This window comes from Pangasianodon hypophthalmus, chromosome 30 (genome assembly GCF_027358585.1).
Source record: "Pangasianodon hypophthalmus isolate fPanHyp1 chromosome 30, fPanHyp1.pri, whole genome shotgun sequence".
Taxonomy (NCBI): domain Eukaryota; kingdom Metazoa; phylum Chordata; class Actinopteri; order Siluriformes; family Pangasiidae; genus Pangasianodon; species Pangasianodon hypophthalmus.
The window spans coordinates 11319995-11336400 of NC_069739.1; the positions used below are offsets into that span (position 1 = coordinate 11319995).

Sequence of the window (16406 nt, forward strand, 5' to 3'; positions counted from 1 at the left end):
ACACAAAAAATGGCCAGAGGACAAGGCTTTTTGTACCAGGAACCTTTGCGGGCTACCTACGTGTGGTCATGGTCACAAGGTGACAACTTTGACTTGGCTGTCGAACCACAGTTACATACCACCTTCTGAAAAGTTTCCAATGAGACCAACTACTTTGTATTACAAGGTTAAAGAAAGTGCAAATCATGAAGATAAGAAGATAAAACGAATACAAATCTACACACATTTGTGTGTCCACACCACAACAGTAATATTGCATGTTGAATATTGGGATGTATATTGCGTAACTGACTCCTTCACACATCCTGTACAGGCAGTGATTATTTTCTGCTGGTTCATCAAGAATTAGAGTCACATCCTGTTACCAATCAAAAAGGAGTGAACAGGGCAGAATGCTGGCTTTACAGCTCAGGAACATGATAACAAGGATGTTTAATGGCGTGAGTCACAACATATCACTGACGAAAGGTGAGAAAATGCATACGAGAATCGCAAGGGAGGAAAAGTGTTAGGGAAGACAAGACAGGAGTTTACTTCAGTATTGAGCGAAACCAGCGCTAGGCAAAGGAGAACACAAGGCAGATTATTCGATTGTTGTTTCCCTACAGCACCTTGTAGGTACCGCCTAAAAACAACACAAAGTGAAATATAATCATCAAAACACACCCATTAGTCAATGATTAATTCTGCACAGAGCTTAGGAATAATAAAGCCTGTACAAGCTTTCACGCCCTATGTGGGCAAGTGTGAGTGAGAGATAAATATAGAACAAAATGTCATACGGTAAACTGAGATTGCAGGCCTTTAAGTGATATCTGTTTTGTAGAAATGTGCTTCCTTTCTGACTGAGTGTGTATGTGTGGCCCTAGAGGAATGGTTCCCAAACCTGTGACATGGAGTTATTATATCTATCTATCTATCTATCTATCTATAGTTATTATATCTATCTTGAATCTAATGACAATTTTAATAAATGTGTTCTGCTGGTGGAAAATTCAGGAATCAGGAGCTGCAATAAATATCAGCAAAATATTGTACATAATTAAATAATGAGCCGAAGAAATCAATTAAACATGCTGTTAATTCTGTGGAAATGTGTGGGGTTTTTTTTTTTTGTATGTGGGATCATAGCGATGCATCAAAAATGAAATACCAACTCATTCCAAGAACTTTTTTTTTTTTTTTTTTTACTCAACAGCCTACACAATGAACGTCAGACACAAAAACCGCTCATTTACTCGCTCACATTTTCCACCCATCAGAAACCTTTTCACTTTTCAGGTAAAGCAATGGAAAGTGGGGCGTCAGTGTAAGGGTTGGTTTGGTGTGGGCGCTCGGATGTACTGATCGGTTAGGAAAGTGAGGATGAGGGGGTTGTTGTGGGTTTTCCTCTGTATTATTGCGGGTTTTCCTCTGTATTGCCGTGTCGATTGATACAAACTTACAAGTTTTATGATGCTCTATTGCATATTACATTCTTTTAACTTAAGCGTGTCTTACCAAAAAGGGGCTATTTTACCGAATTTAAAACGTTAATTTCAAATATTTTTGTGAAGCCTGGATTTAAACCTGCATATGTAAGTATTGGAGAAAAAAAAAAAAAAAAACACCACAAACCTTGGATGTTGTTTTACATTACTCAGTTTTTAATTAATTATTGAATTTTAACATCTTCAAACCTAATCGCCACTGCAAAACTAAAGCAAATAATGCAAAAACAAAAAATAAACAAAAAAAAGATTACAGAGCTGAAAACATTTTAAGGCAGACCTTGTGGAAACATAAAGCAATTGCAAGTCCTAGAGTGTGTATTGTTCTCTCACTCAGGCAAACTTTAATACATCGAGATCAAAGGTTGTCTACGGTTCGGATACACACTCGTACTAAACAGCAGGGCTAAACCTAAACCGAAAAACTGAGAGAAGGAAATAAGTGCTGGGATTTTTATACAAACCAACAGAGAGAGGACAATGGAGTAAGCATTCCACTCAACTCTCAGGTTTCTACATCATATTGGCATTCAGACATCGTTTTTCACCCAGGCAAGAACATGCAACGTTTCCGTAAGGATCAATGTGTTTTAAAGACGAAACATCTTCATTTTTAAACCTTCTACATCATTAAGGCACTTCGTTTTCAAGAGGTCCAACAAGAAATAAGTAATTACAGCTTAGGAAGAAACAACAAAAATAAAGTGGGTTAATTTATCATGGCTGTTTCTATGGAAATCAACAGTGCTCCTGATTCGGCATGGGTCTAATCCGAACACTACCGAGCCACACAGACGAGCTCTGGGTCTCTGTGAAACAGACATGGAGGATACCACAGGAGCATGTGAATCGAGAGAGAGAGAGAGAGAGAGAGAGAGAGAGAGAGAAAGAGAGAGAGAGAGACGCACAGATGAGATCAGGTAGCTCTCTGTGGGCAACAATCTGAAAATCGACCCTAGCATCACTCCATGTTATATTTTACATTTAAAAAAAAAAAAGGGATCCTTGAATATAACCTTGACACAATAATGTGACTCTGGTTATTCTTCCTAGCTATGGTAGTCACTAACAAAAATCGCATGCTACACAAATCGATGTCTAGACAAAAATTAAAGTAGGATCCGCTTCAAGCAAACAGGCGTGCAGTAAATTTTGTATTAACGTTTAACGTGACCGACAATCCCAGTGCAAGGCAAAAAGTTAACGGAGCCGTTTATCACGCTCAGATGGACACCTTTGGCGTAAAAGCAATCGGTTCAAATAACACAAACTTGGCTTTTAAGTGGTTTTGGTGAAACATGCGAGGTTTTGACAGCAGACGTTTAATGGATCGAAATCAAAATGACAGCAATAATTAAGGCTCCAAGCAAAGTCAGAAGAACAAAAATAAAATAAAAAAAAATCATGGCACACACACAAAAAAAAAAAAAAAAAAACAGCTTTAATAAGAACTTCACCCAACCTGACAGAATGACAAGGTATTTATCAAAACAGACGGCATCGCATTATTAGCAGCAAGCTAATCAAGACTGCTCAAATCTCTAACCCTTCATTTCTTTTCAGGCACTATTCTCCTCCAGCAATTTAATGAACAGTGTATCAAACTAAGTACACAACAACATGCGGCGTGGCTTACGTGTATTTTGGCAGGTGAAGAAAACAAACACACCATAATAATCACATATATTGTCACTAGGTAACCGAAAATGGCTTCCTGAATTACTATATATGGGAAAATTCGGAGAAATCAGTTTTTAAGAAATGATACTTTCTTATGTAGACAAAGCAGCTCAGATTGAGTTTTCAATACAGCCTTTTTTTCACTCCAACACTTTTGATGCACTTCTCTGAGAATGAACAAAAGGGGAATACTTAAAAAAAACAGGATGTGAATGACCTCTGACCTGTGGCCTGAAATCACAGATGACAAGAGTCTTCCTTCGTTCTATTAAAAAACAAATACATTTTGGCAAAAACATACAGCTGCAGTGGAAAAAGAGCGTGTTTAGTGATTTTTTTTTTTTTAGTACCGTAAGATTTTCACACCAGTAAATAAACGTACTTCCTTTTGATTATTCAGGAGAACTCTCACAAAAAGTTTGTTCCCTTCAAGACGAAGGGACCGTAAAAGCCGACACGTAGCAGGAAAGCGTAAGGCAGGCTAGAGCGCCGAGGCTTCGGAATGATTTCACGAACCTCGGCGCAGAATTGAACTACTGCTAACTAATCATTAATTAATATATTCTTTATAATATAGCAAACAGTCCAGCTGGCAGCCTTTATCAACCTCGCTGATAATATAGAGCACGCACACACACAGCCTGCTCCAGCAGGAAGTGGCAGACCAGAGTCTATACTTATGCATTCACAACTTTAAGGCTCAAAGAAGAGGGAGGGGAGACAAAAACATGTCAAGTTAAACCAACCATCATCTCCAACCCTCTTTGGGGGGGAAAAAAAAAAAAAAACTTCTTGGAAAAGGTTTCGTTATTATCATTTTTAGCAACGGATTCGGCTAGTGGCTTTATATTCACTAATCCTGGCAATGCAGTCGTTAGACCGCAAAGGACTGAGCTAGTTATTAGAATTTATTGCAAACAGGTCATGCTCTGTTGTTTGGTTGAAAATTAAAGGTGCGAAAAAAGAAGAATGATATTAACAACATAAGAGCCAAAAAAAAAAAAAAAAAAAGGAGCAATCGCCAAATATACTAACAGCCTGTGATTTTTTTTTAAAGCAAAGCTTCGAGCAAGAAATAAATTACAACCAAAGACATTCTAAAAAAAAAATCTTTTCGACATGCATCTATGGCTTCAGGGAGACTGAAATTATGTGGGTGGAGGAACGTATCTGCCCTCCGTTCTCATGATGCTAAGTCTGCGTGAACAAGGTATGCAGAAAAACAAACAAACCAGTGTGACTTCACTAAAACTCTTGCATGTCAAAACATAACCCAGCTCAGATTATGCTAAATGTAAGGAAGCGGGTACTGGTGATGTTTAACCTCCACCTCATAAAGCAGTGACATTGAAAACCTGGCAACAAAATGGCGGCATGGACATAATAATAATAATATGCAGCCTAGAGTAGTGGAGGGATTATTTTTAATTGAACTGTTGGGAGAGAAGACTGATAATGGAGAAGTGTTAAAAATGGACAGAAGTTGTGAATAAGGAAGCTATAAGACAGACATGGGAATGGGATAAGTGACAATGCCACTGCTTCAGGGCGGGGTGTGTGTGTGTGTGTGTGTGTGTGTGTGTGTGTGTGTGTGTATACTCACATCCTCACTTCATTTAAATGTAAAGCTCAAACCACAGGCATCAAATAATCATGTGGCACAAGAGGATGGAGGAAGATCGAAGAGTTTGTGTGTGTGTGTTGTGTTGTGTGTGTGTGTGTGTGTGTGTGTGTGTGTACACATGAAGTTGACGTGCAACGCGGTGCCTCTAAACAGTGCCGTATTTTACAGAGTGTGGTAGTTGCGGTCCTTGGACTTGCAAAACTTGTAGAGGAAGAAGATGACAGCTTGAAGGCCGAGCACAAGGACGATCCCGCCGATGAAACTGGCGGCGTCGAACGTAGATTTCTTCTGAGGACTGGGTGGCAGTGATGTTGTGGTGGCATCTGCAGAAAGAGTCATATTTTATTAATGTCTCGTACCTGCTGTTCTTCGACAAGGAAATAAGAAATCCAACTTCCTAGCAACTTGTAAGGTAGGCATGAGCACTTACTTGACGTGGTGGTACTTGCAGTGGAAGTGGACGTGGCTGGTGCAGCTAAAATACAAAAATATGAATTGCAGTTGAGGCCAAAAGTTTATACAAACCTAGGCTACAGATATTCATTCTCACTTTTCACAACTCCACACAGTTCATGTCACCATACATTTCTTTCAGCGAGTCACTTAGACTCTCTACTTGTTTCACATCAGAGGTCATTTTAAAACAATCGATTAGGGATAGATTCATTTCAGCTTTAATTCACTATATCAGAAATCCAGTGGGTCAAAAATTTACTTGTTGGGAAAATCCCAGAACTTGATTGGCCAGTTGTCATAATCAGGAGTTGTGCCTTTTTTCCCCTTGATACCACGGGAAAATCCAAGCAAGTCAGCCCAGACCTCAGAAAAAAAAAAAATCTGCAAGTCGGGTTCCTCCTTAGGAACAATTTCCAAACAACTAAAGGTCCCACGAGCATCTGTACAAACAATTGTATGCAAATATAAAAATCTTGGGACCACACAGACACTGCAGCGTTCAGGAAAGATGCACAACTTAAAGATGTTCACCTTAACCCTAAGACAACACCAAGGGCACTTGTGAAGGAGCTGGAGATCAAAGTATGTACATCCATCATTAAGATAGTTCTTCAGTGCCATGGCCTGAAATTACTAGAAGACCAGCACAGAAAAGCCAAAATGAAGTTTGCAGGTGATCACCAGCCTTTTGGAGGAATGTTCTCTTGTCAGTTTGGCCATAATGATCAGCGCTTTGTAGGGAGGATAAAGGACGAAGCTTTCGAACCAAAGAACACCATCACAAATGTGAAGCATGGGGGTGGCAGCATCATGTTGTGGAGGTGTCTTGCTGGAAAAGAGACTGGTGCACTTCAAGTCATCATGAGGAAGGAGGATTATCTAGAAATACTGAAGCAAAACCTCAAGACAACAGCTACAACGTTATAAATTGGTCGCAGTTGGATCTTCCAGCACGAAGATGACCCTAAGTAAACCTCCAAAGTTGTAACAAAAGCGATTAAAGACAACAGAGAGAAAGTATTAGAGTGGCCTTCACAAAACCTTGACCTGAATCCCACAGAGAATTTGTGTACTGAACTGAAAAGGCACGCCTGAGCAAGGAGGCCCTCAAACCTGACTGAGTCAGACCAGGTCTATCATTCTGTCCAAATTCTGGGAAAGGCTAATCCAAGAGTTACATTCAAGTTAAGCAATAAAAAGTAAAATAAAAGGTAAATGCCACTGTATGTGAACTTTTGACCCATGATTTAAGTACAGATGTCTGACAGCAATGAAAAACAACATAAAAAACTTTATATGTAGGGTCTAAGTGATTTTGTCATTGTTCTAGGTGTTAGCATGTAGGAGTGCAGGCTACAAAAAACTGTTTTATGAAGTCAGTGGAAACTTTGTGGAACTCTAATCAACAAAGTGTGTGCGTATGAGCTTTTACCCAAACTGTAGTGTGTGTGTACTTAGAAGCCACTATTTGTGTATTGATGCATGTAAGGGTGAAGAACATTACATGTAGTATTAGAGGCAGTGGTGGTGCTGGCGGTTGCTGTAGTGGCGTTGGCGGTCGTTGCAGTGGTCAGATTTGAAGGAGCTGTAGTTGGCTCAACTGAAAGAAGGAAACAGGGAGTAAGAGTGTTAGTTCTGTCCAGAGCTAATATCTGGGCCTAAAATATCTGGGCCATAAAATTGTAACCAGAAGCCTAAAATGAATTCAACTGCATGACAACATAAGGTACTGCAGTTAGTATATGATGGTTACAGGTCTACATACACTGAAAACGTATTGCTTAGTAATAATTCTGGGTAAGAGGAAAAGTACTCACGTGTGCAGTTGGTGCTGTTGCAGTTTTGTCCCGATTCGACGTCATAACAGGAGATACTATTATCTTTAAAAAAAAAAAAAGAGCAAGAGGGGAGAGAAGAGTGAGAAGATACATAGCTGTTTCTCATTTAGAAAAAAATTACAGATTTAGAAGATTACAATACTGTACAACACAACACCGAGGTTGAGAGTTGGCCTACTTCTCAACAATATCTATACATTCTCATGCCAGCGTGTCCCAAAGTGTTTTATTCCTCTTGTACCAATACAATATTACCAACAATATTCTTAAATTAAAATCCCGCCTCATTACCTCAATATAAATAATCCTGTTCCTAGAAGTTAGAGTTAAAGTGGAACTTTGTTATAGAACACATCTAATTAAACAGCATCATGAAGATATCAAAACAAGTCCAAGACAAAGTTCTGGAAAAGCATTAATCTCACACTACACTATTAAATCCATTATTTCAAAAAATGGATAAAATATGGCACAATCAAGACTTTGCCTAGTGGTGGCATCCACCGAAAGCCAGCAACTGGGTAAAGAGGAGATTAGTCAGAGAAGAAACCAACAGGCCAAGTGGTGGAACTGGGGAGGTCTACAGCTCAGATGGAAGAAGCTCTACACAGGACAGCCATTTCCCAAGATTTCACCAAGATTGGTGAAAAAAATGTCATTACTTTAAGGGGATTCCATGTTGGAGACATTCTAGCCTTGGCAGAATACACCATGTTTGGCAGAAACCCAATACCAAACACCATCCGCACAGTGAAGCATGGTGATGATAGCATCATGCTGTGGGAATGATTTTCATCAGCAGTGACGAGAAAACTGGTCAGCTATGAAAGCAAGACGGACGGCGCCGAATACAGGACAATCCTGGAAGAAAACCTGGGTTCTGGGTGGAAGTTCACTTTCTAACCCTAAGCACAATGCCACAGCTACACCGGAGTGGTTCGAAACCAAGAACATGTACGTGTTCAAATGGCCTGGTCAAAGCCCAGATCTCAATCTGATTGAGTGTCTGTGGTAAGAAAAGCAGGAAAGGCAGGAAAACTGCTGCTAACTAAAAATGTCCAATCTGAAAATACTTGAGCAATTTTTGCCAAAAACCATGGGCAAAAATATTAGTGTCCTAAAGCGCAAAGCTGATTGAGACATGCAATATATGCCCAAAGGTTTGTGGGCCCCTGACCATCACACCCATATGTGGTTCTTCACCGCACTGTTGCCACAAAGTTGGAAAGACAATTGTATAGAATGACTTTGTATGCTGTAGCGTTACAATTTCTCTTCACTGGAACTAAGAGGCCCAACCCTGTTCCAGCATGACAATGGCCCTGTGCATAAAGCGAGCTCCATGAAGACAGGGTGTGTGAAGGTTGGAGTGGAAGAACTCGAGTGTCCTGCACAGAGCCCTGACCTCAACCCCACTCAACACCTTTGGGATGAACTGGAACTGGAGACTCCTTCCCCAACATCAGCGCCTGACACTCCAAAATCCAGTGGAAAGCCTTCCCAGAAGAATGGAGCTTATTATAACAGCAAAGAGGGGATCAACTCTGTGGTAATGCCAAGGTTTTGGAATACTTATGCAGCCAGGAAATGTCTGCTTTTTCACTTAATTAACCTTAATGTCACCATTAAAATAAATTACCTTCACCTTCAAATGTTAAGCCATACTGTGTAAATCAAATAGTTAAAAATCCCACTTAAGTTCATTTCAATTCTAGGCTTTAACACTACAAAATGCCGAAACGTCTGGGGTGGGATGAATACTTATGCAGGCCCTGGACAATAGCTGTAACTGTAAACCTAAGGTATGTTGTGTGGTCTGTGAGTGCTGTTGTCGTAAATCCTTATGAGTGCTGGCACAAATACATTATTTTAAAGAATGCACGGTGAAGAATGTGTGTGTTGTGGAATACTTAAAACTCTTAGGAGTCAGTCCTGTTGGAGCAATGAGACTGTGTGTGTGTGTGAGACTTTCTGAACATGATGGACAGATACCGGGAGCTGTATAGGAGGAGCGTGCACGGCAATATTAAACTCACATGCCTTTGTTAAAGGTAGCGCGCGCTCAGGCATTCCATATTACGATGATGTCACTCAACACACGAGCCAGTACATAGCATCAACTAGCTACCATTTTTAACATATTACAGTGAAATAACTTCTAAGCTAAATTCCACTTTTTTTTTTTATCTGCTTCCATGTTTGTCACCAACCAGGAGCGAAGGTTTTGTCCGTGCACGCCTATAAAAGTGTTTCCGTATGCACCTGTGTGCTCTGTGACATGAAGACAAAAAGAATTCAATAGTCTAGAGACGGAGTCAGGTTTCAACAGCTCTTAAGCCTATGCTCACTGGTTATATCACTTACTGGACGTGACGGCACACGCTGTAACTTACTGATCAATGTGTTCTAAGGCTTGGTCCTATCTAATTGGTTTAAACACATTTGAAATGGGTCAGCAAGAATTTCTGGCCTCGATGCGCTTTTTCCCTTCTGACTCATTCGTGTTTAGGTTGCGCCTGTGCCAGTAGTGTCTTTTTACCACACGTTCTGGCTCAATGACCACAAAGTCGCTTCTTCCGACCTCTCCACTGTACTTCCAGACCTACACGCGGCCACGTAGATCATGTAGTCACTATGAGTTTAGGGAATAAAGGAAATTTATAAAGCGTATGTGCTTTGGATTAATAATTAATACTGTTGCAGTTAACCTTTCCAGATTTAGGCTTAGGCCACACTGCCAGCTCTGTTCAATATAAGACGTATTTTTGGTAAAGAAAAATAAACAAAAACATGACAAACATCTATAAATATGCAGAACTGCCCTGTACTTTGTCGTAAGTCAGGACTCGGCTGCAGACCTACCCGGTCCTGTCAGACTGCTTCCACTCCACCCCATACCGCTTCTAAAAGCCTCTTTCAAACACAATGAAACACACTGTGGGTGTGCAAATGGCTTCCTGCTGTTCTGACTTGGAGGACAAAGTCTGTTTGCACTGCTTTGTATCAGACATACAGTCAAAAATAGACGTTAAAAAAAAAAAAGGTGGCAAGCTCATACTGAAGAACACCTTGCTCTGGCAGATGAAGAGGTCTTACACACAAAGATTCATTTCTATCTCCAGAGGAGGAAATGGCCTCAGTTTTTTTCTTAGTGTTGCAAAACTGCAACTGGACATTTAAAAACAAACAAAAACACCACCCATTTGCCTCGTACACCAACATAAAAATTAGACATTATCCTGAAGATACACATCATAATCAAGCAAAGAAACTATAAGCAATAAGCTACCTTTGTGTCACGTTAACCAGACTAAAATTAAATACGTGATGATCAAAAGTAGCTAAATGCTTTGATTCACACTATTTAGTCTGATTAATATAAAACTCATTGACAGCCAGATCCTTGGCTGATGGTTGTAACGCATCACACGGCATCACGCTGCACCAATAGTGCAGCCTACTGAGTCAGTCACTTGTTGACTGAAAGCACTGATGACCCAGAGACCTGCACTATATGGCCAAAGGTTTGTGGACACCTCATCATCACACCCATATGTGGTTCTTCCCCAAACTGTGGCCAAACACAATTTCTCTTCACTGGAACTAAGAGGCACAAACCTGTTCCAGCATGACAATGCCCCTGTGCACAAAGCGAGCTCCATGAAGACATGGTGTGTGAAGTTTGGAGTGGAAGAACTCGAGTGTCCTGCACAGAGCCCTGACCTCAACCCCACTGAACACCTTTGGGATGAACTGGAACTGGAGACTCCTTCCCCAACATCAGTGTCTGACCTCACTAATGCTCTTGAACACAAATCCTCACAGCCACGCTCTAAAATCTAGTGGAAAGCTTCCCAGAAGAGTTGTAACAGTAAAAAGGGGGAATAAATCTGGAAGGAGATGTTCAAAAAGCACATATGGGTGTGATGGTTAGGTGTTCAAAAACTTTTGGCCATATAGTGTAATTTGCTAGTCCAAGGCACCTGAACTACTGATTTGTCCTTCAGTGTCTCATTTTGCAGTCCAATTAGAGCTGCACCAAAAAAAAAAAAAAAAAACATATTAAAAGCTTTATCTCAATTCATTTCTTGATGCAAGGACAGTGTTGACTGTGCAGAATTGGCACTCAGCAACCACAGAATGAAACATAGTTCCACTATTGCCTCTTATTTCCTATTTACGACCACACACTTTGTACCACATGACTTCTAAAGAACGAAAAAGGGGATGAAGCTGTGAATGAGTTGTAAAATACCCAGACACCCCAGACTGTAATGAGAAGAAACGAATATATCACGAATAAATGTTTCATATTACGTCCTGACACTGGGCTACTATAATAAATATAATTACACATTGATCCTTTGCAAATCTGGAGTCAGAGAATCATGAGCGAGAACCGTGATCTCAATTCTAAGCCGAAAACACTTTATTTCTAGTAACTGCTCAGGAACAGTAAGGTTTATTGGTAGTACAGTTAGCTGAATAACACTGTGGGGTGTGGAAAAGGATGGAAGGAGTTAAGGCTTGGTCTAAACTCCAAACCTTAACAGCCTAGCTATAAAATCAACACGTAGCCAGAGGAGAACCTTTGGATCCAGATTCCTAATAAAAGTTTGACAAGCAGGGAATTAGTTGGCACTGACTAGAGAAAAATAGAAAATAGAAAATAGAAACTGCTGTTAAAAGTGCTCTTCTATGGAAAATGTAGATATTATACATTTCTTAGTCACTGTTCTAGACTTCCTACTTGCAACAATGAGCCCATTTTTTCTCCATTGTTTTTTTCTGTCCAACTACATGACAGAGTAGAATCTCCAGTTTATAGTCACTTGTTTGTGCTGGTTTTTTTTTTTTTTTTTGTTCTGTTGTCCTGTCTAGTTAGTGTGCACTGTCTGGTGTAATCATTGTATATCTGCACTCATCTCATACGGTCATGTATTCGCACTTGATGTAGTCCTGTGTACTGTTCTGCGTCACACCATGGTCCTATACTCACGAAGAAACATTTCACTTCAATGTTTACAAGTTATGTTGAGGAAAGAGAATAAAAATCCACTTCGCTTTACACGTATTAACGCTTATAGACAGGTTTGGCAGACCTCACAAACAGAAAGAATTTAAATAAAAAAAAAACCAAAACACACAAGTAGAAGGCACTCACTTGGGCATGTCCCCCACGCGCATCCAGTTGTATTTGTGCATTCTTCACAGGAAGTCAGTGTTTCACACTTGTCATCTGCGCCTGAAAAGAAAGAGTTAAATAATAATCAGAAGTAGTTTTAAACAACTCGATTCGACCCTGAATTGACAACGGCAAGAAGAGAACCAAATGTGTTGTATATTTCAGTTATGGCTGACACAGTTGTGTACATACACACTTGTGTACGTGTGAGCTGCTTCATTGTGTGGCAAACAGATCCAAAGGACAGAGCTGTAGCGCAGCAAAAATACCCTGCGTTCTTGATATTTGGACCGCAAACAAAAAAAGAGAAAATAAATGCTAGACATGATACACACAAAATGTATTAGAGTCATTATTTATTTAATGATTATTCAACGTTGGCTCTGTGTTTTCCACACTCGGTAGACTTGTGTGATTTCTAAGCACAAGGCCGTATTTCTGTCCAGTAACATATCTGTGTAACAGAGGTGACTAAAAACCAAAGGAATATTCCTTGCACTGATTTAACAGTCACCTGCCACGTATCTCACGTACACCCGAAAGATTTAAAAATGACATTCACTAGATGGCACATCAGACCCAAAACATCCCTGTCCGTCTGTTTTCCAGTGTGAACTGCAAAACGTTTTTACGCACAGCAACGTTAAACACACTCACGAGCTCTGTTCCTCTTCAAACTTTCCGCCGTCGTTGTGATTGTTGTCATGAGCTGCTTCTCAAAATCGAAACTCTGACCTTATACTCAAAACTATTTACTTATCTAGAAGGCTGAATGTCTTGTTGAACTACGCTAGTGTGGCGTGTCAGGATAGTGACACCCAGTAACATTTCAAAATATTAGCAACGTAAGAGCCGATATTTCTAATATTAATTTGTAAAATAAAAGAATGAAACACAGGAGAGTGTGAATGTCTCTCACGACCGCATATGTATCGAGCCTTAACCCTAGTTTGGGAACCCCTGGATTACGCAAAGTTGTTCTCCTTTTTTTTTTTTTCACTTCAGTTAATGTGTATGGTGAAACCAAACAACAAACAAAGCAAAGTCATTCTGATTTGGACAAACAATAAAACAATAGGTTTGAAAGTGCATTTACACACATTTATATTCAGCTAATGGATAAAACTCTTGAGAAGGAGCTGCTCCATATAAACATCAACGTTTCTGCTGACATCTGGTTACAGGTTAATGACTCATGCCATCCACCCGAGCTAGAATTTTCCTCCAGGCCACAGGAGACATCCTGTAAATGATCCCTGACAGGTCCAAATGTTTCGTCAGAGAGTAACAAGCCAGACCGGATCACAGGTTAGGGGTTAAACATGTCCACATAATGGCGTTAATTCACTACAATGTAATGTAGTCAAACTACCCTGCTGAGGGGAAGGAAAAAGCAATAGAACTCCACATAGAATCTGCAATGAGTTTAATGGGAATTGTAATGGTTTTAATGGTTATAATGGGAGTTGTATTGGTTTTAATTGAAACTCTAATGGTTCCTGTGGGTCTCCACAGGTAATTTGTTACCTTCTCTTAGTGGCATGTTATGTCTAGTGGATACCATTAAGGACCTGTAATGGTTTTAATGGTTAGCTGGTGGTTTCTGATGGTATTTTTAGTGGAAACCATTAGAAGTTTTGTGATTGTTTCTATTGTATTTTCATTAGGATAGGGTTCAACTCTCCTACAAGATAATTAGACGCTGGAAACAGAACTATCTTTTGTTTAAAATTCTATTTTATCTGTATTTAAGCTTTTTTTTGTTGTTGTTGTTGTACTGTGTTTTTTTTTTTTTATTTTATAATCCATCGTGTTTTCTGCCTGAGCCAGAAAACAGTCGGCCATTAACGCAGCACAGCTTGCTACATGTAACTAAACACCACAAATATTACACACCAGCGGTTTAAAACAACTCCAAAATGTAATGAATGTGTCACAAAGACACTGACAAACGAATAAATAATCCAAATGTTTGCTGTCTAATAAAATCTCCATCTCTAAGGAGCAACTTGGAAGTAGCTAACAGGCTAGCAGTTAGCAAACACAAACTAAACAGCGGGCCAGAAGTTAGCCTTTAGCTAACTAGCAAATTATTTAGCCAGGGCTGTTTGGTGATTTATAACAAGAATATAATTCAAATTGAATGTTTGTCTGCAAAAGTGTCACTCTAACTAAAGAGTTTAAAAAACAACACCAACAACAAAAACTAACGTAATTAGATATCTAATGCTAACGCTAGGCTGAACAACAAATAGCTTCAATTTGCACTACGCAGGTTACAGTGCTGCAGTTCACTCCCTCCCTATGAAGTGCACTTATAAAGGGAGTGAGGATGCATTTGGGATTGGGCCCGTTATTATGATTAAATCTGGTCCTAGTAGAAAAAAAAAAAAAGCTTCAAGGCTGTTCTGCCTGCTGATTTCCTGCTAGCTCAGTTATTTTACTCACCCACAGAAGACCCAAAAACAGACAGCACAAGGGTCGCAAAGAGGATTCTCCAAAACATCTTGCTGTTACTGATCGCTTATTTTTTCCCCAGACAGAACACTGGACAGGACACTCTTCCCTGCTGGATGTACAGTATGGTTTATGAGACTGAAGCTGATGCACTTCCTGCTTTGCGAGTCATGTGGCAGGTTTTTCTTGATGCCACGTGTTCCCTCCCCCTCCATCTGAGCGACCAGGAAATCTCCTCGCAAATGAATAGTCACTTCATAAAACCTTCATAAAGATCATTAGTGTGTGTAGGTGACAATATGGACGATATGGACGATATGCACAGAAAATCTCAGGTTTACACAGGATCAGTAAACATCTAACACACACTAAACCTCTAATCATTCTTCATCCCTAGGAAAACACGTTATCCTGCATCCCCACCTGCTGGAGAAGATCACAAAGCAGGTTTAGCCTGGATTAATGCATTCACACTAGGAGCTACAGCTCAGAAAAATGATCTTTTACCAAGCACTAGAGTCTTGTCTGGATTTGTGCATGTATAACACATCTGAACTTCTGACTTCTCTGTGATTTCTGATAGCAATCTCAAGAATGCATTTCAGATGTCACCCTGAATAATCATGCGTGTATAGTATGCAGGTATCTGACCCTCACACCCAAATGTGGGCCTTTGGAAGCCGAGAATTGTGCTGTAGCATTACAATTTCCCTTCACTGGAACCTGTTCCAGCATGACAATGCGCCTGTGCACAAAGCGAGCTCCATGGTGTGTGAAGGTTGGAGTGGAAGAACTCGAGTGTCCTGCACAGAGCCCTGAATTTACTCAACCCCACTGAACACCTTTGGGATGAACTGGAACACCGACTGCAACCCCAGACCTCCTCGACATCCCAACACCAGAGCAAAAAAGAAATTACATTGTAAATATTATAAAGTATAAAGTATCTGGATAAAGTACCAGGATCTGGTATACGATATATTTTCTCCATATTATCCAATCCATCATTTTTTTTTTTGTTGGATTTGTCCCAATAACGACACCCAGTATCCGATCGATGCCATCTCTATTATGTTCATTATCCTTTTGCACATAATAATCAGTATGTTTTTTCATACTGCGATTTCTTTTTTTCATATTTATACACTATACGGCCAAAAGTATGTGGACGCCTGACCATCACACCTACATGTGCCCGTTCCAAAGCCATGGGAATTAACACAAAGCTGATCCCCCTTTGCTGTTATAATAAGCTCCACTCTTCTGGGAAGGCTTTCCACTAGATGTTGGAGCGTGGCTGTGGGGATTTGTGTTCATTCAGCTACAAGAGCATTAGTGAGGTCAGGCACTGATGTTGGGTAAGGAGTCTCCAGTTCCGGATCATCCCAAAGGTGTTCAGTGGGGTTGAGGTCAGCGCTTGGGTCACATGAGTTCTTCCACACCAACCTTGGCATACCGTGTCTTCATGGATCTCGCTTTGCCGCAATCCACGGCAATCTTCCTCACTAAGGAAACTTAAAAATGGATTTTTTTAAATTTATTTGCTGTTTGAGCAGAAAGGTAAGCTCACAGCAGCAGTCACTATATTTTTTTAAAGATTAGCTATACACCCTATTCCCCAGGTTCATATGTATATGACGAAGAATGTATTCACAGCCCTCTTGCCTGTGTGTTTA

At 40.1% G+C, this 16406-nt stretch overlaps 1 protein-coding gene across 1 annotated transcript; it reads right to left on the reverse strand.

Moving 5' to 3' along the window:
* Positions 1 to 1623: 1623 nt before the first annotated feature.
* On the reverse strand, positions 1624 to 14927 carry cd164 (CD164 molecule, sialomucin). The gene is made up of 6 exons (XM_026917908.3): positions 14722 to 14927; positions 12253 to 12333; positions 7068 to 7130; positions 6755 to 6850; positions 5225 to 5269; positions 1624 to 5117 (listed from the first exon to the last, which is right to left on the reverse strand). The coding sequence occupies exons 1-6, from the start codon at positions 14777 to 14779 to the stop codon at positions 4957 to 4959; spliced, it is 504 nt and encodes a 167-aa protein (XP_026773709.3). The 5' UTR covers positions 14780 to 14927; the 3' UTR covers positions 1624 to 4956.
* Between the last annotated feature and the right edge of the window lie 1479 nt (positions 14928 to 16406).

What these genes read in the sequence shown, in the direction of transcription:
- cd164 (XM_026917908.3), bottom strand. Translation starts at nt 14,779, where the DNA reads ATGTTTTGGAGAATCCTCTTTGCGACCCTTGTGCTGTCTGTTTTTGGG. An exon ending in TGTTTTTGGGTCTTCTGTGG is followed by an intron (nt 12,334 to 14,721) that starts GTGAGTAAAATA and finishes CTTTCTTTTCAG; the next exon opens with GCGCAGATGACAAGTGTGAA. An exon ending in TGCAAGTACCACCACGTCAA is followed by an intron (nt 5,118 to 5,224) that starts GTAAGTGCTCAT and finishes CTCTTTCTGCAG; the next exon opens with ATGCCACCACAACATCACTG.